Source organism: Sphaerodactylus townsendi, linkage group LG05 (genome assembly GCF_021028975.2).
Source record: "Sphaerodactylus townsendi isolate TG3544 linkage group LG05, MPM_Stown_v2.3, whole genome shotgun sequence".
Taxonomy (NCBI): domain Eukaryota; kingdom Metazoa; phylum Chordata; class Lepidosauria; order Squamata; family Sphaerodactylidae; genus Sphaerodactylus; species Sphaerodactylus townsendi.
In genome coordinates this window covers 138,589,155-138,610,786 of record NC_059429.1, presented here as the reverse complement: position 1 = coordinate 138,610,786, position 21,632 = coordinate 138,589,155, and the positions used below count along the sequence as shown (strand labels likewise).

Sequence of the window (21,632 nt, the reverse complement as noted above, 5' to 3'; positions counted from 1 at the left end):
ATTTTTAAAAGGTCTTAACACTACATGTGAATTTATAGTGGAGTTCCTGGAAAACGTCCCTTAGTTAAACTAGCTCCTGGTAAAACGATCTGGATTAATTGTAAAGGTTTTTATTTATCTTATTTAAAACATTTATTAGTGTTCTACCTTGTGGAACTCCAGGCATCTTACAATATAAATTTAATTTTTTTTTTAAAAAAAACCAAAGTAATATAAATAAAACTATTATAAAAATGCATACATTTAAAACCCCCAATTAGGACTGCCCATAAATAAAAACACAAATAGTGAAATGCAGTCCCTAAAAAACTGTCTTTAACTGCCTCTTGAAGATTGAAAGGGAGGGCAGTAGACGGTCCTTCAGATACCCTGGACCCAAAAGCCATGTAGGAATGTGAAGGACCAGCACCTAGAACTGGGCTCAGGAGCAGATTGGCAGCCCATGTCATTGCTGTTGTATTAGGGTCACACAAGCTCCCGACCACAGCAGTATAAGCTCTGCCTCCTGCCCTAGCTGCAGATCCCGAACACTCTTCCGTGAGAGCCCCAAGCAGAGTGCATTGCCATAGTCCGGTTCAGGGGCAATTACGGCCCAGATGACCGGCTAGATCTGACTGACCCAGGAATGGATGCAGCTGACGCCCCAGCCGGAAGTGGGCAAAAACACGCCACCTCTCTGCAGCCACCTGGTTTTCTGTTGTATCAAGCGGCACTCCCAAGTTGCGAACTTGGCTTTCCAAGGGTTCTGTAGCCCCATCCAAGACAGTGGAGACCACGAGTCCCTGGTCTGCCTTCCCACTAACCCAGAGAAACCTCTGTCTTGTCAGGATCACGTTTCAGCTTGTTCACCGTCATCCAGCCCGGTCCTGACTCCAGTGGGTGGAAAAGGAAGGTACATGTGCGAATATGTATCACTGTGTCCCAGAAGAAGTTATTAAAAAAAACCTATAGGTTATTATCACATCTAGAAAGTCTGTCCAATTTATTCCAATATTTGGATAAGCTCTTACTGGAGCTGTCTGCTATACAATGAAATGGCAGAAGGCAAACCAATTTCTCAAGGTCCGTTTTTCTTTCTCTTGGCAAACAGATTTGTTCCGATCTGGCTGTCCTGTGTGCACGGGAAATCCTCCAGTGGTCAGATCTGATTCCAAACCTGGGACTTTTCAGAGTCTGGCATTGGAGCGCTGTTCTTCCTCATGGATATTAGGGGAAAATGTTTAAGAACATAAGAAATAGCCTGCTGGATCAGACCAGAGTCCATCTAGTCCAGCACTCTGCTACTCGGAGTGGCCCACCAGGTGGCTTTGGGAGCTCACGTGCAGGAGGTGAAAGCAATGGCCTTCTACTGCTGCTGCTGCTGCTCCTGAGCACCTGGTCTGCTAAGGCATTTGCAATCTCAGATCAAGGAGGATCAAGATTGGTAGCCATAGATCAAGTTCTCCTCCATAAATCTGTCCAAGCCCCTTTTAAAGCGATCCAGGTGAGTGGTCATCACCACCTCCTGTGGCAGCATATTCCAAACACCAATCACACGTCGCGTGAAGAAGTGTTTCCTTTTATTAGTCCTAATTCTTCCCCCCAGCATTTTCAATGAATGCCCCCTGGTTCTAGTATTGTGAGAAAGAGAGAGAAAGTTCTCTCTGTCGACATTTTCTACCCCATGCATAATTTTATAGACTTCAATCATATCCCCCCTCAGATGTCTCCTCTCCAAACTCCTCTGCAAACTAAAGAGATGTTTACAGTCAGGGTTGTGCAACAATAGCATGGGCTGCCGAGGGAGGTGGCGATCTCCCCCTCTCTGGCAGCCTCTAAGTGGTGGCTGGAGGAACACGTAAGAGATGCTCTAGGCTGATCCTGCATTAAGCAGGGGTTGCACTAGATGTCCTCTATGGCCCCTCCCAATTCCAGGATTCTGTGCGTTTTACACATGCTGCCATGTCCCGTTCTGTGCTGGCCACCTGTTCTACAGCTTATTGTGGTGGAAACATTGTTTGAGAAGGTTGTTTTACAAGATGGCCACATTCTCTGTTCTGTAAACTCGGGGAGCTTCATGTTCATGTGAGTGTTCCATTCCCAGGGCTGCTGGCGAAAAAGAACGAGTCACAGATGATGAGAAAGACCCTTCTCTGACTGACCCCTTCGAGTTCCACGGCCGGCCTGAGTGGAGAGTAGTCCCTTTGAGGGACCAAGGGTATCCTTCCAGATCAGGCAGCTGAAAGCTGTGTTACAGTTTTAGCCTGTTATGCGGGAAAGCCTCTGCGGTGGGGGTGAAAAGGGCCCTCAAGTCGCAGCTGATCTATTTTTATTATTTATTTATTTCTTATTTAAATTTATAGACCGCCCAATCCCCAAGGGGCTCTGCTGTAGGGTTTTCAAGGCAGGAGACATTGGGAGGCATCTCCCATCCCAGTTCTCACCAGGGCCTGGTGCTGATAACGCCAAGGTTGCAGGTTCAATCCCCGTCCGGGCCACCAGGGCCCTCAAACCGGCTTCATGTCAAGTTCTATGACCAAAGTCAATAACGGACTCTGGATTCTTGATCAGGAGCCTTTACTGGAATCAACAGCGCCAATAAAAGCTCCTGATCCAGAATCCAGAGTCCGTTATTGACTTCGGTCATAGAACCTGACAGCAACCTTGCTGAGCTTCCAAGACCTGAGCAGAACAGACCATAAGAACATAGGAACAAGCCAGCTGGATCAGACCAAAGTCCATCTAGTCCAGCTCTCTGCTACTCGCAGTGGCCCACCAGGTGCCTTTGGGAGCTCACCTGCAGGATGTGAAAGCAATGGCCTTCTGCGGCTGTTGCTCCCGAGCACCTGGACTGTTAAGGCATTTGCAATCTCAGGAATCAAAGATAGTGATCCAAGATTGGTAGCCATAGATCGACTTCTCCTCCATAAATCTGTCCAAGCCCTTTGAAAGCTATCCAGGTGAGTGGCCATCACCACACCTCCTGTATGGCAGGCAGACATCTCCAAACACCAATCACACGTTGCGTGAAGAAGTGTTTCCTTTTATTAGTCCTAATTCTTCCCCCCAGCATTTTCAATGGATGCCCCCTGGTTCTAGTATTGTGAGAAAGAGAGAAAAAGAGACCAAGCCATTCAGGTCACAGTCAGATTATCACATAGCTCCTCGAAAATACTTTTTTCATGCTCAGTTCCAACGGAAGCTGCCCTGCCTTTTGCCTGTAGTTTTCATTCTTTGCAACTGCAGGTTTTAAAAATAAATCTTCTAAAGTGTGTGCCAGACCCCCGATGAAGCAGCATGTGAAACGCAAGGGAATCTTGGTGTGGAACAGATCGTAAAGTATATCCCTCTCCCTCCATCCAAGGCCCCATCATTTTCCCTCGCTGCTTTGACTCCGGGTTGGTGCTGCCTCCTCGCTCTCATTCCTAGCCTGAGCTGTCTGCAGCCCAACTACTGCCAGTTCTCCCACCAATGGCAGGGGGTGAGCTGGGGCCCCCTTCATTGCGCTGGCAGGGAGGCTGGCAAGAAGAGGAGGCTCATGTTGGAGGACAAGAGAGGAAGCACTTCAGAACCGTCCTGCTGAATCCAACCAACCCGGGGCCACTGAAGGCACAATTCCGTTTCCAGCAGAAGGGAGTTGGATGCTTCCAGGCAGCTCACAGGCAAAGCATGAAGGCCAGGTGGGTTTCCTTTGGGCCAGGCTTCAAAGGTACACTGTCATTGTACATGAATCATAGAGCTGGAAGAGACACCCAAGGGCCATCAAGTCCAACCCCCTGCAATGCAGGAACACACAATCAAAGTAATCCTGACAGATGGCCATCTCTTTAAAAACCTCCAAAGAAGGAGACTCCACCACTCTTCGAGGCAGTGAATTCCACTGTCGAACAGCCCTGATGGTCAGGAAGTTCTTCCTAATGTTTAGGTGGAATCTCTTTTCCTTCACCTTGAACTCATCACTCCTGGTCCTGGTCTCTGGAGCAACAGAAAACAAGCTTGCTCCCTCACCAACATGACATCCCTTCAAATATATAAACATGGCTATCATCACTTAACTTTCTCTTTACCAAACTAAACATCCCCATCCCCCTAAGCCTCTCCTCATAGGGCACGGATTCCAGACCTTTGACGATTTTGGTTGCCCTCCTCTGGACTCATTCCAGCTGGTCAATATCCTTCTAGAATTGTGGTGACCAGAACTGGACATAAAATTCCAGGTGATGTCTAACCAATGCAGAAGAGAGAGGTACATTTACATCCCTGGATCTAGACAGTATACTCCTATTGATAGAGCCCATAATCACATTGGCTGTCTTGGCCGCCACATCACACTGCTGACTCATGCTCAGCTTGTGGTCCACTAAGACTCCCAGATCCCTTTTGCATGTAGTGTTGCCAAGTCAGGTGTCACCCAACCTATATATGGTACCATTTAGCTGTTTGGGTAGTTTCGGGGCACTATTGAGCACTGAATCAGAACCAACAGTGTGGGGTTTGGGGCGATCCTGCCAAAGAACACTTGAGCATTTGGGGTCTACCCACGTGAACTGAACTGGGGGGGCTCTGCTACCTGTACAGGGAGGGGGTGTGGCAAGTGCTGGACCCACCAGCGTTCAACAGCAAGGGAAGAGGCATGTTGAGATGTGGGTGGACCTCATGGGTGTGCGGCCGCTGCACGGTTGTGTCACAAGCCCCTTCTTCACGGGCAACGTCCCTTTTGCTGCCGGAAACGTGCCAGGCGCACGGACCCTCCCCGGCCGCTGCAATCAGTCGGCATCCAGGGAGAACTGCCACTCGACGTTGCTCCAGTGAGGGACGGATGGCGGAGAGTTAGTGAGGCTGGGGCAGGCTGTGGTGGTGCCAAGAGAAGGAGCGGGCAAGGGGGCCCTGGGGCACCCGGGCAGGAAGCTCTGAGCCCAGCAGTCCTGGTGGCTCAAGAGGGGAAGTCGAAGATCTCATGGCGCAGACACTGGCAGAGGCTGTAGAAGATGCAGAGGATGAGGGTGGCGGGCACCAGGCTCACCAAGACGATGCCCAGGCTGAGGCGCTCCACCAGGAGCAGGTAGATGCCCAGGGGCAGGGAGCTGAAGTAGACCAGGCAGAGGACCCCCATCAGGAAGCGGGGGAGGGCAGGGCACGGGCTGCAAGCTTGGCACACGGCCAGGGGGACGTGGCAGGGCAGTGAGGCCAGGCTGGGCGGCCGATAGAGCCGCATGACGTCCAGGAGCCCCACGCCCTCGGGCACCGCCAGGTCCTCGGGCACCTCCAGGAGAGTGATGACCAGGCAGTCGGAGGAGCTGCTCTTGCCCTCCCCAAAGGGCTCCAGGATGCCCGGGCACAGCAGCACCTCCGGGGAGAGCGGGGGGCATCCCGGCCTGCGGGCCCCCTCCCAGCTGCTCAGCAGGGCCAGCACTCGGCCGTCGTCTTCCAGCCGGCCCACCTCCCGGTCGGGCAGGAGCGTCTCCTGGCGGCAGAAAGGGCAGCAGAGGCTCCCGGGAGACCTGCCCACGTCCGCCATCTTGTGCAGACACCTGGCACACATCCGGTGCTGGCAGCTGAGCAGCTTGGGGCGTCGGGCGCGGCTGTCGAAGGGCTCGTAGCAGATCTTGCACTCCGTCTCCTGGGAGGTGAAGACTCGGGGTGGGGGCGATCCCCCCAACTTGCTCCTGCTGAGGGACATGGCGGCACTGGCGGGGTGAGGGAGGCCTAGCTGGGAAAGAAGGGAACAGAGCTCAGGCGCCAACATCCCACTCGAGTCCTGTGCCCAGCTTGCCTGGGGTCCCTAGCACTCCTGCCAGACGGACCACACCGCCCCTTGGAGCAAAGAGGAGAGAGATGTGCTGGGTGGCCCAGACTGATGCCCCCCACGAGCCCCCCCCCCCCCCGTGCGCGCCTCCCGTCCACGGTCACCTGCTGCATGCAAGCGCTCTCTGGGCCTGGCACCCTGCCATCTTCCCCTGCTGCTTCGCATGCCACTGAGACAGCGCTGGGCACCCCCGGGGGGAGAGACGAGCCCAGCGGTGTCAGGAAAGGGAATCGATCCCCCCCCCGTCGCCCCCACCTGCCTCTGGGCCCCGGGGTCTTCTGGGCCTCTGCCCATTCAGCCTCTGCTCGCCCACATCTTAGCCCGGGCAGTCCAGCGCCACCCAGATCTTGGCCCGGCTGACTTATGGCACGCATTTTTTTTTGGGGGGGGGGGGGGGGAGGGCTCGGCCAGTTCAGCGGATGTTCCAGCACCTGCGAATAGCCCAGACTTTGGGGTGGGGTGTGGGGTACCCCCCCCCCCGCCAGCGCTCCTACCTGCTCCCGGGAGGCCGTCCAGCTTGCCGCAGCCTCCGCCGCTCGCCCGGACCGCCGTTGCCGCGGCAACCCTGGCCCGGGGGCGAAGCCGCGCTCGGACGCCCCCGCAGCCGCGCAGCGCGCCGGGACCGGGCGGGACGTGCCGGCAGCTCCGGGGGCGCCAAAGCCCGCCCAGCTCCCCGAGGCCCCCCCCCCCTGCACCGACTGTCCGCGGGAGGGGGGCCGGTCGGGAGACGCCGTCGCCACAACCCCTGCCTGGGTGCTGGGGGGGGGGGGAGGGGGCGCTACGGCTCCCTTCGCGTCTCAGCGGCCGAAGCCAGCCCAGCTCAGCCGCCGAGGGGTGGGGAGAGATCAGCCAGCCTGCCCCCCCGGACTGCCGCCCAAGTCCTGGCCGGCCCTGCTCAGCCTCGCCGTCTGCGGGGTGGGGCTCGCCTGGGCTGCCCCCCCCCCCTCCGGACAGGGCGGAGGAAGCCCCCGAGGCGAGGGCAGCGATGTGCTCCGACAGCTTCCGGCCGAGAAGGGTCGCCGGCTCAAGGGACGCGATAGCCGTTGCGGGGGGGGGGGGGGCTGAAAGGCGGCCCGAGGCCGGGGCGTCCTCAGGTCTGCCCCCGACTCACCAGCGTGTGCTCGGGGGGCTCTCAGTAGGAACGCCTGGCTGCCAGGAGCTCAGCCTCCCGGACCTGCGGCTCCCTCCCAGGGACCCCCCTTCTGGGCGGCTCCTCGTTTGGCCCTGAGAGAGTTAGCGAAGCAGCCCCCCAGGGAGGGAACCAGGACTGAAAGAGGCTCTTCTTCGCAGGGGGTACAGTCACTTACTTCATCCAAGATGAAGCAACGGGCACAACAAACCCTCCATGTTCAGTAGCAGTGTACCTCTGGCCCCAGCTCTTCTCTTCACGGCCTGCTTGTGGGCTCTCTTGTGGCCTCCCGGGAGCTTGAGAGAGAGGGCTTTGGGGTGCATCCATCCAGGCTCTTGGGATGCTCACCAAGAGGCACTCGGGCACCTTTCTGGGTCGGGCAGCTTTAAATTCTGGGCAGAAAGCGTGTCCTTTGCACCCCACGTCCTTGGCCCTTCATTATCCTCACCCCCCTACCCCCTAACACCCGCCTCAAGCCAGAAAACTGGGAACCTGGGCTAAAAGTATCAAGATCCTCCAAAAACAAACAGGATTGACACGCATATTGTCGAAGGGTTTCATGGCCAGAATCACCGGGGGGTTGTGCAGTTTCCCACAATGTCTGGCCGTGTTCTAGCGGCATTCTCTCCTGACGTTTCGCCTGCATCTGTGGCCGGCATGATCTTCAGAGGATGCCAGCCACAGATGCAGGCAAGACGTCACACAACACCCCAGGACACTTTGGACGAAGGAGATGTGCTTCACCCACGACTGAGGACGCGCAGGGAGCAAACCTCTGGCGCTTCTCTGCAAGCAGGGCCCCGCTCCGCCAGGTGTATTCTGCAGCACTGCCACAACCTCCTTGCGTAAAGGATCCTCTGAGGTTCGGAGGTGGTTTGTCGTTTCCTGCCTGTGAAAAGGGAGAAACGTACTCAACTCCACCCCCCCCCACTTCCCGCATGCAGCAATTCCCTCCTTTAAACAGCAGCACTGAATCCATCCAAAGCGCCCCCCCCCCCCCGACCAATCACAAAGGCACCTGGGCACAAGCACCCTCTGTCCCACCCTCTCTATACTGTTGTGCTGTTTGCCACTTTGGGGCCAGGAAGCAATTTTCTTCCAAGCCAGATTGGCCAGGGGGGCTGGAAGGTTCTTCTGGGCCACTGTGGATTTCCTTGGACTCTCTTCCAGCTCCACTGTTCTATGGATTTTGAAAGGGGGGGGGGGGGGGGGGGGCTGGGTATGGTCAGCACCATCTCAAAATAGCTGCCACAGGAGGTGGAATCAAACCAATAGCCACTGATGCTGAAGGAAACAGGCGAAGGCAGTGCGTCCCTCCTCACTTTGCAAAGAATTGTATAAGAATCAAAGGGGAGGAGAGAAGGACCGGGGATAAAAAGAGGGAAAAATCACACACAGAGGGAATCCTGGGTGCCTTCTGGTCCTCCTGAGCCTCCAGGCACCCTGTCTACTTTCTGAAAAGCTTAGTGGGCCCCTGAGTGCCCAAGGGGGCCACAGTGGGAGCCCTGGTTCCTGCAAACCCAGGAAAACGTGCGAAGAAAAAGCAGCGACCTTCTAGCTCCTTGTGGGTCACTCCTAAACACAGAAGAACTGGAGCCTCCAGAGTGGAGCAGCGAGCGAGTGCACAGCCTTGCAAACACCACTTCCACAGATGGGCAGCAAAGATCCAGGGCTCGGTGTGGGGGCAGCCCTCTCCAGCTTCCGCACGCTGACCACCCAGCCTGCCTGTTCTCCTCCAGCCTTAGCGTGGACATTTCTTCTTCTTTGGACTGCAGCAGTCTTGGTGGTAGGCAGGGGCCCCCTGTCCTGTCTTTGGGCTGCAGGCTGCTGGCACTTCCTTTGGTGTGCCTGTGAAAGAGAATGGCCCCTGGGCGCCAGCGCTGAGAAACAACACGTTTGGCCCTGGGGGCAAGGTGAGTCGTGCCCACAGAGCTTCCTCTCCTTCCCCTCCCCGTTAACCGGCTGTCCAGTGGGTTGAAGCCGGAGCCTGTCTGAGGAACACACAAAGCTACTGGTGGTTGTGGGCTTTCCGGGCTGCGTGGCCGTGGTCTTGTTCCTGACGTTTCACCTGCATCTGTGGCTGGCACCAAAGCCACCTTAGCTCAGCATCCTCTTCCCTGGTCCTGGGCAAACCCGTCACTTCCAAGAGGGAAAGCACATGGCCCGCCTCTGAACGACTGCGCCGTGCAGACCCAGAGAGCGGCCCCAGCGTCCTAATGGGGGCGATGGATCCCCTTTCCCCAGCTTGTCACATGTTTTGCAAACTCTGCATTTGTCTGAACTGTGGCTCTGCCCATCAATTGGGGGGAGAAGTCACCCCAGCACCCCTCCACGTATCATCAGTCCCCTCCTTGGCATTTCATCCGATGGCAAAAGGCACTGCCTGACAGCAAAGTGAGGGCACGGGGGGTCGGGACGGGAATTTCTGCCTGGAGAGCTGGGGGAGGAACTGGCAGAGGACAGGCACTGACTCCCCACCCCCACCCCTCCATGAAAGCTCCCTGCGGGACCCCGGGCGTGTGCCCTGCACTCAGCTTCCCTCCGAGAACTGTGGTGAGAATTAAAGGGAAGCTGCTGTGAGTCCCCACTGGGGCAAAAGGGAAGGTTTCAATGAAGTCAGAAAATCAGGGCCCAGAGTCTGTTTTTTTCCTCCAGTGCCCCTGAAGAAGCACAGGACAGGCGAGTTCAGGGCTAGCCCCCCCCCCCCCAGGGCATCAACTACATCTGCACGCCACAACAGACAGGGGGGCTAAAGGCCCCGTCCCGCTGCACTCTGTTTCTTGCCGAGGCTCACTGCAGACTGGCCGAGGGTCCTTGTTTTGATGACTGAGGCTTCGTTTCTCCCTTTGGGGCCCACGAGGACAAAAGAGCTGCCAGGGAGGCATTTTGTTGTCGGGTGTGTTCAGGCCCAGCTCCAAGCCCTCTGTGCCTTTGGCCTCAAGGTGGTTATGACCCATTAAGTAACCCACCACAAGCTCTGTAGGCAACGCAGGGAGGGAGGGGGGAGAGTAATGCCTTCCAGAAGATTCCTCCTCCTCCCAAATCCCAACGAAACGGCCACTTCACTCTGGCCAAGGGCAGGAAAGCCCTGGCGGCGGCAGCAGCCCGGAGGCCAAGAGCTTCACACCTGCACTGTACGCTGCCCTACCAGAGTGTACCTAAGAATATCAAAAAGAGCCTGCTGGATCAGACCAGAGTCCATCTAGTCCAGCACTCTGCTACTCGCAGTGGCCTACCAGGTGTAGGCACCTTTAGGCACCGGTGTAGAGTGTGTGTGTGGGGGGGGGGGGGCAGCAGGGAAGCACTCTAACAGACTTAGAGACATACCAAGCAGAGGGATCCCTCAAGTCAGGCCTGTGGCGGAAGGGAGGAGAGGAGGCCTCGTGGCTGCACAGCCCAACAGGGTCCCTGGAACGATATTTCAGCCCCGTTCAGAGAGGAGGCCTGCCCGCTGGAGGCCAGATCCATACACAAGAATAAGCCTGTTTCTCGCGAGTGCCCCCGGCACACAGGAAGAAACTCTCTTGTCCTCCTAGGGCCGTGGTGGCAAACCTTTTGCACTCCAGATGTTATGGACTACAATTCCCATCAGCCCCTGCCAGCGTGGCCAATTGGCCATGCTGGCAGGGGCTGATGGGAATTGTAGTCCATAACATCTGGAGTGCCAAGGGTTCACCACCACTGTCCTAGGGCATCACGGCAGCCACCCTCGGCCTCCAGCTAGTTTGTGTCCCCTCAGGTTTAAAGTGTGGATGAAACACACTGAGGCCCAGGAGGCAACGTAATGCTGGTTTTTAATGTTCCTAGGAACTAGGAAATGAAATCAAAAATAGACTTTACTTTGCTCTGTTGATAGAAGTAATAAAATGGTTAGTGCTGTTAAATTAAATCCTTAAAAAAAATCCCAGGGGTCCCCAAGACGGGCTGGGGCTCCCGGAAGAAATCATGACAACTACAAAATGGCGGCCGAGACCTCTGTACACACACAAAGGAGCTCCTGCGCTCTGCGGGTTCACAGTCAGCGGCATCAGTGAGAACACACAACTGGTACACGCCTGGGCAAGAAACGAGAGAAAGGCAACAGGACGGGCTGCACAGAGCGGAGTTGTCACACTGACACGTATTTACACTATGCACAACGCTGGGCTGGAGACACCGGAGAGCCCAGCGCAGACTGCTCTCCCCACCCCCACCCCCACCCCCCCGGCCAAAGAGGTCCCGGATCCCGTTGCAGTGCCGAGCCAGGCCTTGGCCCCCTCCCGACTCCTTGGGCCTCGCTCCGCCCACCTGGCCCCTCGCTCAGGCTGCTGTCAGCACCAGGGCTCTTGTCAGGTCCTCTGGGGAGGGAGCGGCAGGCACGGGCTCCGTCTCCGGTGGGCGCTCCCCAATGTTCTCCACAAAGGGCTTGCAGAATGGGGCAGGCAGCAAGGGGCCGCTGCGCCAACCGCCATCTCTCCAGTCCGACTGCTAATTGGGCGTGGTCTCGCGGCTGGTGCTCTGCTCCCGAACGGTCTCTCGGTCGCTGTCCGGAGCGGACCCGGAGGAGGAGGACGAAGACGAGGCAGCCACGGCCCGTCCCGAGTGCTTGAAGGCCGCCACCAGCTCCTGCAGGCGCTCTGCGGTGGGCTCCCACTTGGCAAAGCCGGGGTTGTTTTGCAGGAAGAGCACGGCCGTGTTGTGGACAGCCTTGTAGTACATTTCCTCCCTGCAAGCAGAAGGCAGCCGCTGAGGACCCACTTGGAGGCTGAACCCCCTTCCTCTGGCAGGGGAAGTTTGGGGGTCCTGGGCCAGCCAGCGGCCTCCAGAAAGGGAGGAGGCTTCAGCATCTAGACCAGTGATGACGAACCTTTTTGAGACCGAGTGCCCAAATTGCAACCCAAACCCCACTTATTTCTCGCAAAGTGCCAACCCGACAATTTAACCTGAATGCTGAGGTTTAAGTTTAGAAAAAAACAGTTGGCTCCCTCTTCCTCCATCCCACCCGCTCAAGCAGGGGCCAGCCTGCTCTAGCCTCCAGCAGGTCCCCCGCGCACCGCTCTGTGCCTCTCTAGCATCTCTGCCTCCTCTTCACTCCCCACCCCCCCAGGCACCAGGCCCGCCAGCCGAGTCCTTCCTGCTCACTGCGGTGTGCGCACATTGTGCTCAGTGGCCCAGGTCAGTCTAGATATGTGTGTGTGTGTGTAATTTTCCACCCCTCACATGGTGAACTCTGTGTGCGTGTGCCCACAGAGAGGGCTCCAAGTGCCATAGGTTCGCCATCACTGATTTAGACCAAGATGCCAAATCCTTCCCCTTCTGCACAGGCCCATTCTAGCCCCCGCCCCACAATAACAGACCTATCGTAACATGCCCCGACAGGACTGCCCACAGGCTCCGCACGTACAGCCTACAAAGGCTGAGTGTTTCCCCCCCTGGACTAGACTGCCCGGTGCAAGGGGTCTGTGGGAGAGAAAGGCTGGGAGGGCGGGCTGGATCCCACGGACACACATGCTGGCCCTCTGGAAATGGGACAGGGCTTACTTTTTGCACATGTGCTGGGAGCCGCTGCGGTACTCGTGGTCGAAGGCGGGCAGGATGAGCTGGTGCCGCTTGAACCGGCTCTGCTCCATGCGCGTGAGGGCTGGCGTGGGGGGGTCCCGCCACTCTGGGATGAAGACGATGAAGGAGAGGGGCTCGCTGGAGGTTTCCAGAAGTTTCTACGGCAAGAAAAGAAGCAGCCGCCTCACCCACAGCCAGCACCACTGGGCCCCCGAGGTGGGGCGGGGAGGCCCAAGCAAGGAGAGGAATGGCAGGGAGCCAGTGACCGCTCACAGCAAAGCCCCCCCACCCCCAGTGGGGAGGAGGGGGAGCTGTACCTCAAAGTGAGACACCATGGCGTCCATCAGCTCCTCGCAGAATGGAGGGTTGGCCTCAAATGAGCCACTGACGGGGAAGAACTCCAGCCAGGGACTGAAGAAACGGAATAAATGGGGGGGGGGGGGCAACGCTTGTAATGGGGAACCAGAGCAAGACCACCAGCTCCCCTGGCCCCAGCCCCTCTTTCCCAATTGCCTCCACAACAGGAGAAAAGGCAAGCGTTGCAAAGACTTTCATAACCCTAAGAGAGACACACACACGTCATCCACCACCACTCCCTTCCAAGCAGAGAGAGTTGTGTGCCCCCCCCCTTCCCGCCATCCCCTCAGGAACAAAGCGGTGGCATTCCTCACCCCCGAGATCCAAAGTACCCGTCCGTGTCCAGGAAGGCGGAGCAGTACTGCTTAAAGTAGCAGTTCAGAGGGGAGGCGAAACACTCGAAGCTGACCCCAAAGAGCTTGTGGAGGCTTTCGAAGATGTGCACAGGGAGCGCCCCCTGCAGGCCAGTCCCTTCGTAGAGCCCGACACCAAACATCATCTGCAAGGAGAGACAGACGGACGGACGGACCGGCCCTCAGGTCCCTGACCAAAGCAGGCTGCCCGGCTCAGAAGCGGGGTCCAAAGGAAACCTGCAAGCCCAGTGCCCACCCCAGGCAGACAGAGGAAGACCCTGCCTCCCCACCCCTCCCCTCCCCTGCCCCCAACGCCCAAGACCAGAACCACAGCCCCAGCCAACCTGGTATCTGCGGAGAAGGCACCAAACCCTCGGCAAGAAACGCTCGAAGCTGGGGTCGTCAATGCAACTGTAGCGATAGAGCAGCCACTGCAAGAAAAGGGAAGTTGCTGCAGAGACCCCTGAAGATGGCAACATGGGGCAATGGTTAGAGGGTCGCACTGGGACCTGGGCGTCCCACGTTTGAATTCACGCTCTGCCATACATGCTTGCCAGGAGAGCTGGAGTCAGCCACCCTCTGCCCAGCAAGGATAAAACGCAGGAGAGGAAAATGAAACAAGCCCCTTTCATTTCCCATTGGGGGAGAAGGTGGGGCACAAATGAAAAAAATAGGGTGTTGTGTGGGTTTCCGGGCTGCATGGCCGTGTTCCAGTAGCATTTTCTCCTGACGTTTTGCCTGTATCTGTGGCTGGCATCTTCAGAGGATCCTCAGAAAATACAAGCCACAGATGCAGACGAAACTGATGATCTTCTGAAGATGCCCGCCACAGATGCAGGAGAAACATCAGGAGAAAATGCTACCAGAACACGGCCATGCAGCCCGGAAACCCCCCCAACACTTGAGCCACTTTGGTTTCCCATTGGGGGGAAGATGGGGTACAAATGAAACCAATAATAAGCGGCTGGCAGGAGCAGGGGTGTGTGGTTTTGGAATTCATGGTCCCAACCCCTCCACCCCCACGGTACTTGAAGGAGAAACTGCAGTGCAGTGAGTGCAGCCCCTCTTCCGCCCCCCTGCCGACGTACCAACTTGCTGAAGTAGTTGCGGCTGACTTTCACCATCTCGCCTTTATAACGGACACAAACCACGTTGTTCTCCATGTGCATCTCCACGTTTGGCAGTGGCGGGGAAGGGGCAGCCAGCCGCACCGGGAAGCAGTAGACCAGCCGCTCCTGCACCTCGGGAGCCTCCGTCTCAGCTGCACAGGAGGCGGAGGAGGTCAGTTTCCCTCCCGTTCAGCAGCACCCCTCCAAAGCTCCCAGGCTGGGAAGCAAAGGCCCATTTGCACCCACAAACACAGGCCTGCCACGCAGCAGCAGCAGAACCCCGGTATGTGTCTCCGTGGATCAAATGGAACCCAGCTGGGCTGGACCAGAGGGCCGCAGCTGCCGTTCCAGCCCCCGATGCCCCTCGGCACCCACCAGATATGCCGTGCTCCTTGAGGATGCCCAGGTGCTTCTCTCGAATGCGCTTGACGTACTCCAGGGAGATGTGGTATATCTTGCTGCAAATGCCCTCAACGGAGTCCTTGGCGGCGGCAGACACGTGGGGGCCACACTGTTTGCGGAGATGTTCCAGGCGGTCCTGGGGAGGCAGACAGAAAAGCCCTTACACACTCCCCGCGGCTCTGAGCCCAGGGCACCCGTGGGCTCCCACCCGCGGGGGACCCACTGACCATGTAGTCCTCCTTGGAGGCCAAGTGGTCCCGCCGCAGCCAGGTGAAGGTGTCCTCCACGTTCCACTTGACCACCTTCCTGCTGTCTGGAGAGGCATTCCTGCACCCAGACCCAAACAACACTTTACTCCAAAGCCCTGGGGCATTTGAGGCTGTTCTCCTTCACAAGAAGCGCTACAACTGAGTGGGAGGGGGCTGCCCGGCCATAGCAGCGCCTCGGACACAGTGCGCCACGCTCCAGGCAGGGGTCCCTGAGGTTTCTGAGCCTGTGGAATTCTGACACGGGATGATGAGAGTCACCAAACACTGATGGCCGCAGCTGACCTTCAGCCTGCTGCCCCCCCTCCCCCCCAGCCAATTAGAAGTCTTGCTGGGGAAAAGCCCCCTCTGACCCAACCCACTTCCTAAAAATGTTTATCAGGCACCTAGAAAGGTGTCAGCAGGCAGCACAGTGGCCCCGGGCCCCACTTGGGGATCTCTGCCCTTGACAAAGATGAAAATGGGCTCTGGAGCTGATGGTTCTGCTGAAAGGCCAAGTTCTTCCACCAGAGTTCAACCACCAGCAGCCTTCATGAAGAGCCCAAGAGCACAACCACGGGGTATTTCTCCCCTCAGAAGACAGTCAGGGCCACACAATGCAGATCTCACAGCCATGTTGCTGGTTTTTCCAAGCAACTGATTAAATCATATAAAAATAAACCTTTGGAAGTTGCTTTGGGATACAAATGTCAAGCAAAATGGGGGCTTTTTGGGGGGGGAGAATGCTGGGGGGTTTCTATTTTTTTCTGAGAATTTTCCCCCAATTTTTCCAATGGGGAAAAATCAGGAGATTACTGCAAAAAGCAAAACATAAAATATTTTCCTATTTCTGATTGAGGAAAACCTCCTCTTACAAAGGATTTCATTCATTGCAAATATACAGCATGAAAAAATCTGAGAATTTTTTCAATGCAAATTATAGGAAATTTGGGGGAACACTGGAAAAAAAAACATTTCCAAGTTTCGGTTTTAAATTCCATAAATATGCCCACAGTACCATTTTGCATTCTAAGTTATAAATCATGGGTTCTATCTTATGCCACTCACAAAGAAAGCCTCTCCATTTGACAGGAAGGAAATTACTGCACATTTTTCAGTTTCCTCAAAACGTCCGAAAATTCTGCTTCTCCCGATTGGACCTCTTGCTGTTCCCACTGGCTTCCCTCCTCTTCCCCCCCCCCCTTTCCCTCTGGCCCAACTTCCCCACAGCCGCGTCCCCACCTTGCAAAGGACAATGCTCCCACCTGGAGTCGATGAGCCTCTTTGCCGCCTCCGCATATTTGAAGAGCAGCTTCTTGGCTTCTTCCCGGAACTTAATCCGGGACAACCTGCAGGAAACGTGGAGATGGCGGAGACAGAAAAGGGCTGCTGCCCCCACCCCCCAAGGGGCTTTGCTGCTGCTGCTGATGCTGCTGCCCGTCCTCCACCTGTACCTGATCGGAATGTCATTCATGATTTCTCTGAACATGGAAGGAGATACCACAGGGTCACAGTCGCTCGGCAACAGAGGGTCTGACCCTTTGTCCACCACCTTCCGCTCCAGCATCCAGCGGTTGAAGGACTCTCGTGGGGGATCAATCCCTGAGGAAAAAGGAGGATTTGGTGACCCAGGCGCCTTCCTGACCCCGGCTTCAGGGGCACGGCAAGGACCAGAGGAGGGACAGAAAGAGGACACAGCCACCTTCCCGCTGCTGGCAAAGCTCCCGGTAATGCTGGCGCAGTTTTAGCATCAGCTGGGACCGCAGGAGCTCCACTTCTGGGTGGGGAGACAGCACCTCCGAGGGGGCCCTCTGCTTAATGACCGCGTTCGTCTGGACATCCAGGTCCCAGTACACCCTGCGAGGGAAGGGAGAGATGCTGCCAGGCTCAGACGTGGGCCCAGGGAAAGAAATCGGGCTGGGACCCGAGTCCCCCACCCCCCAAAAGATCCCCGGGACTCACTCGGTTGGTCGCAAAAGAGCTGCCTGTTGTTTGTCTTCAGGGGAGACCCCCCACATCTTCAAAACAGGGGTCCCAGGAGTACTGGAGGAGTTGGGGGTGGGCTGAGCTGGAGGTATGTCTACCTAAAAGGGAGGTGGCAAGAGCAGGATCAGCTTTGGCAGGGGGGTACCCGTCGCTCCACTGTGAGAAACATGGTCAGAAGACGGGCCCTGACTCAGCAAGCAAGCCCCATTTGGTGAGGGAGAGCAGAAAATATTTCAGCAGCAGCATCCACTTCAGACCACCCTGGTGGACAGTGAGATTCAGACACACTGAATCAGACCCTCAAACTGTCCCGGTCAGAAATGCCCACACAGGCTGGCAGCAGCTCTCTGGGATCCCAGCCGGAGGCCTTTTACTTCCCCTACTGCCTGGCCCTTCTAACTGGAGTCACCAGAGATTGAACATGGGACCCTCTGCAGCAACCAGAATCTGCAGGAGGTGGCGTCTGTGTGTGCCTGGGTGTTCTGGGCCTTGGCAAAACAGAACCAAGTTACCATAGGAAAGCAGTGAGCCTTGGGGAGGGGCCAGGCAGCTCTGCTAGGAACGCACGAGGGCCCAGGCTCCACCCCTGATGTTTCCAGTTAAAGAATCTGGCCGTAGGGGATGCGAAAGACCCTCCTCCGCCTGAGACCCTGCAGAGGAGCGGCTGCCAGTCTGCACGCGTAAGAGTGGCCTCGATGGACCGAGGACCGGATTTGGGACAAGGCAGATTTCATTCAGCTCTGTTGAACTGAGAAGGCTGCTGGAAAGAGGCCTCCAGGACAGCCCACTTGACTCTGCCCCTGGCATACAGGTGCCCGCTGTTCAACTCTGCCCTGACAAGAAGCCCAGCAGCCGGCTCTCCACACTCCCTCTGAGCCTCTCCCTCTGCTGCCTGCGTAGCTGGCTCTGGCCTCACTCAGGGAAGCTCTGCAGAGGGTTGCTGGCAGGCTGGGTGCCTTGCGGGACCTACCTTGGGCTTCTTCACACTGTTGCCACTGGGCTGAACCTCCTCAGACAGCCTCCGTTTCCGCAACTTGCCTTCGGGGGCGGCGGCAGCAGCAGCAGCAGAGGCAGAGTTGCCAGCAGCTCCCACTTCGGCAGGCGCTGGAGCTGCATTCAGACCCAGAGGGTCAGACTGGAGAGGCCAAGACAAGAAGAAGAGTTTTGGGTTTATTTCCCCCCCGCCCATTTCTCTCCTGCAGGAGACTCAAAGGAGCTTACAAACTCCTTTCCCTTCCCCCCCCCCCCCACAACAAACACCCTGTGAGGTGGCAGGTGGGGCTGAGAGAGCTCTGAAGAACTGTGACTAGCCCAAGGTCACCCAGCTGGCATGTGTGGGAGCCCACAGGCTAATCTGAATTCCCCAGATAAGCCTCCACAGCTCAGGTGGCAGAGTGGGGGAATCAAACCCAGTTCCTCCAGATCAGAGTGCACCTGCTCTTAACCACTACGCCACTGCTGGTCACAAGAGCTGTAAGGCTGCCCCTCTGCGGCCCATGCTGCCTGCCAGCTCCTTCAAAACACGTGGCGAGAAGCACCCCAAAGGGGGATGGCTGCCAGCCCCGCCCCGCCCCACCAGGACTCACAATGACGTCGTGCTGTCCCAGGAGCGGCATCTCCCAGAGCGACTGGTTGGTGAAGCGGTTGAAGTAGTACGGGCGGCTTTCCCGCTTGCTCCAGCATTTCTCCCAGCCGGCCTGCACCAACTCATCTGAGGAGAGGGAGGCCGTCAGGGACCAGAGCGGGGAGCAGGACCTCGCTCACCCCCAGGCACGGGGCCCCCAACGATTACCTGGCAGGTCCTGCACCAGCCGGACGGGCTTGGGGGAGCTCGGCTGGTTCTGGTGGGAGGTGCCGGGGGAGTGGCTCATCAGAGCAGCATCCTCCTTGGAGCTGCCGTGGTTCTCATTGGCCATCGCTCAACAATTGTGCTGGAGGGCCGAGGGGGGGTGGGGTGGGGGGGGAGAGAGAGAAAAGAGGCAGCAGCATGTCAGCAAGCAGTCACACCTCCACCTGGCCCAGGTGGAGCACTCTGAACTGGCACTGAGAGGACATCTTTCAGCACACCAGCACAGCTGCAAGGTGCAAGATCAAGTGGGGAAAGGGGGTGTCAGTCCCACCCTCTTCCCACACCCCAAAGACACCACAGCCCAGCCCAGCCACCCAACTCTGGACCCTGCTGAAGGAGGAGTTGTGATATTGGGGGTGGGGGGCAGCAGGGAGGCACTGCCTCCCCCAAACTTTGGGCCCTCCAAGAAGAGCTTCTGCTACCCTGGGTGTCAGTAGTTCCACCTGCAGAACACAACCACTGCCGCTTCTCCCTGGTGTGAACAGGCACATGTGTAAGTCCCACAGGCCCCGGGAGGCCTTTGAAGAAGAGAAAGAGTTTGGATTTATATCCCCCCTTTCTCTCCTGCAGGAGACTCAAAGGGGCTGACAATCTCCTTGCCCTTCCCCCCTCACAACAAACACCCTGTGAGGTGGGTGGGGCTGAGAGCTCCGAGAAGCTGTGACTAGCCCAAGGTCACCCAGCTGGCATGTGTGGGAGTGCACAGGCCAATCTGAATTCCCCAGAGAAGCCTCCACAGCTCAGGCGGCAGAGCCGGGAATCAAACCCGGTTCCTCCAGATTAGATACACCAGCTCTTAACCTCCTACGCCACTGCTGCTCCCAGTGCTAGACAGACTCTGGATCTGCAGGAGCCAGGGGGAACTTTGGGGATTCTGACAAAGGGTGGTGGGCACAGGCACAAAATGGCTGCCACGGGAGGCGCAGAAGAGGCCCAAGTGTCATTTTAGAAAAAAGGAATATTGAGAAACAGGAGTCGCAGAACAAAAGTGAACCCGCCGGGGCGGCAGCAGCTGCTGGAAAAGACCTCACTGGGACCTGGGTGGCAAATCAAACTCCTGTGAGGACTCCAAAGGGCACAGCCGCTTTCTTGACACAGCCGGCAGGGGCCAGGGTGCCCCCGGGCGGCACCACGCTGGAGGCCCTGGCTCTAGGAGGCTGCTCGGCCACCCACTTTGCTCTGCACAGTGGACAGCAGGGCCACGTGCGTGCTGGCCCCGCCACCCTCCCCGGCCGCTTGCAGGGCTGGTGGAGGCTGGGATCGGGGAAGCGCTTCCCAATGTCACTGTGCACGTGGCCACTGGCTGCCACCCGTCACGCTGGCCCTGCCTCCCCACGTGCTCGCTGGATGCGTGGGGCTGGAGCCGCGGCGCCTCCCTCTCCTCCCGGCTCCCCTCGGGCGGACACGCGGACACCCCAGTCTGTCGCCCGCCCGCCCGCCCGCCCTGCTTGGGTCACTCTCCGCAGGGCCACGGGCGAAGGCGGGCTGCAGCCAGGCCGGAGGGAGGGGGGGGTGGCTCTGAGTCTCCCCCTGCGCGGGGACGGGGTCGGGCTAGATGATCCCTGGGGAGCCCTTCCGGCTGGCAAAGGCCGTGGCCGCGGGAAACGGGGCCGGGAGGGAGGGAGGGAGGAGAGAAGGGGCCGGCCGGACGGCCTCCTCTGCGCCTCCGCACTGGCGCCGCCACCCGAGCACGGAGGAGGCGGCGGCGGCGGCGGCGGCGGAGGTACCCACAGGGGCTGCTGCTGCTGCTGCTGCTGGGCGGCTCCGGCGGGCGTCGAGGTCGTCTGCGGGGCGGCCTGGCGGGTCTAGCGGCGGCGGCGTCGGCGGGCGAGGGCCGGGGCGGGCGCCTCATCGCGGCTCGGGGCTCCGCGGGCCACAAGGCCGGGCTGCTGCTGCTGCTGCTGCTGCGGGGAGACACGGACACGCACCGGGGGCGCGGGGGGGGGGGGGGACCAAAGGGGGGGGCGCGCGTCCGTTGTCGGAGGCGCGCGCCCCAAGATGGCGGCCGCCCCCTCCCGCGCTCCCTCCGCCCCCTCCCGCTCGGCGCCGCCCCCGCCCGCCCGCCCGCCCGCGAGGGAGGGAAGCCGGCCGGCCGGCCCGCCAGACGCAGCGCCGCCCGCGCGCCCGCTCACCTGGGCGCCGCGCCGGGACGGGGGGGCTGTGGGGGCCGCCGGGCTTCCCGCCGCCATTCCGGGGCCGCCTCACCCTGGCAGCGACTGCCGCCATCTTGTATTCGGACCCGTGGCGAGCAGCGCGCAGGCGCGGACACGCCCCGCCCCCGCTCTGCGCACGCGTCAGCGGACGGCCGCGCTACCGAAGCCGCGCATGCGCAGGCGGTGGCGGCGGCAGTGACTACACCGTTCCCGTGGCTGCAGAGACCGCGAGTTCGAGTCCTGGTCGCGGCCGAGGCGCGCGAGTGCCTCTCGTGTTCCTGCGGGGTCGGAGAGCGACCCGGTTCAGAAGAGGTGCTGTGCGAGTGTCTAGACTGTCTCCGGGAGGGCTAGCAGTGAACAGCCCCCGCGGGAGGCTAAGACACGCGTGTCTCATTCACACGTGCGGCTCCCGGGTGTTGCGGAGGGCGTCCTCCCTCGGGCGTGGCGGGTTGCGCGAAGATGGGGCGGGGGCAGGCAGGCAGGCGTCCCGGCAGAGTCTTCCCCGAGCTGAGTCGGCTGGCCCCCGCGACCCCCCCTGCCCACGCCACCCGCCCACGGGGCTTTCTCGCAGTTGGGGCCAGGGAGACCCCGCGGCGTCTTCCCCACCGCCCCGAGAGGGCCTGGCCGGACGGCTGCTCGCCCACCCCCCCCCCACTCCCTGAGCACAGGAGGCGAGCGGCGGGGGGGGGGCTCTTCCCCCAATCCAGCCTTGCAGCCGCAGAAGAG

General features: G+C 58.7%; 2 protein-coding genes across 3 annotated transcripts; both read right to left on the bottom strand.

The window, feature by feature from the left end:
• Nucleotides 1-4,154: 4,154 nt before the first annotated feature.
• On the bottom strand, nt 4,155-6,822 carry LOC125433317 (E3 ubiquitin-protein ligase RNF182-like). Of its 2 annotated transcripts, none has more exons than XM_048497819.1 (2): nt 6,280-6,822; nt 4,155-5,689 (listed from the first exon to the last, which is right to left on the bottom strand). In XM_048497819.1, the coding sequence occupies exon 2, from the start codon at nt 5,657-5,659 to the stop codon at nt 4,913-4,915; it is 747 nt and encodes a 248-aa protein (XP_048353776.1). In that variant the 5' UTR covers nt 5,660-5,689; nt 6,280-6,822; the 3' UTR covers nt 4,155-4,912. The 2 variants fall into 2 exon arrangements, with proteins under 2 accessions (XP_048353776.1, XP_048353777.1); XM_048497820.1 differs by having other exon boundaries at nt 4,155-5,685.
• Nucleotides 6,823-10,691: 3,869 nt separating this feature from the next.
• Nucleotides 10,692-21,025, bottom strand: PCIF1 (phosphorylated CTD interacting factor 1). Its single transcript, XM_048498771.1, has 17 exons — nt 20,886-21,025; nt 20,485-20,657; nt 18,697-18,835; nt 18,491-18,615; nt 17,875-18,039; nt 16,881-17,002; nt 16,621-16,775; nt 16,373-16,520; nt 16,184-16,267; nt 14,901-15,000; nt 14,647-14,809; nt 14,251-14,423; nt 13,507-13,593; nt 13,124-13,308; nt 12,770-12,863; nt 12,435-12,610; nt 10,692-11,619 (listed from the first exon to the last, which is right to left on the bottom strand). The coding sequence occupies exons 3-17, from the start codon at nt 18,818-18,820 to the stop codon at nt 11,382-11,384; spliced, it is 2,139 nt and encodes a 712-aa protein (XP_048354728.1). The 5' UTR covers nt 18,821-18,835; nt 20,485-20,657; nt 20,886-21,025; the 3' UTR covers nt 10,692-11,381.
• Nucleotides 21,026-21,632: the final 607 nt, after the last annotated feature.

Coding starts and splice junctions, on each gene's coding strand:
- LOC125433317 (XM_048497819.1), bottom strand. CDS start 5,659: ATGTCCCTCAGCAGGAGCAAGTTGGGGGGATCGCCCCCACCCCGAGTC.
- PCIF1 (XM_048498771.1), bottom strand. CDS start 18,820: ATGGCCAATGAGAACCACGGCAGCTCCAAGGAGGATGCTGCTCTGATG. Junction 18,616..18,696: donor GCTGGTGCAGGACCTGCCAG/GTAATCGTTGGG, acceptor CCCTCTCCTCAG/ATGAGTTGGTGCAGGCCGGC. Junction 16,776..16,880: donor GCTCTTTTGCGACCAACCGA/GTGAGTCCCGGG, acceptor CTTCCCTCGCAG/GGTGTACTGGGACCTGGATG.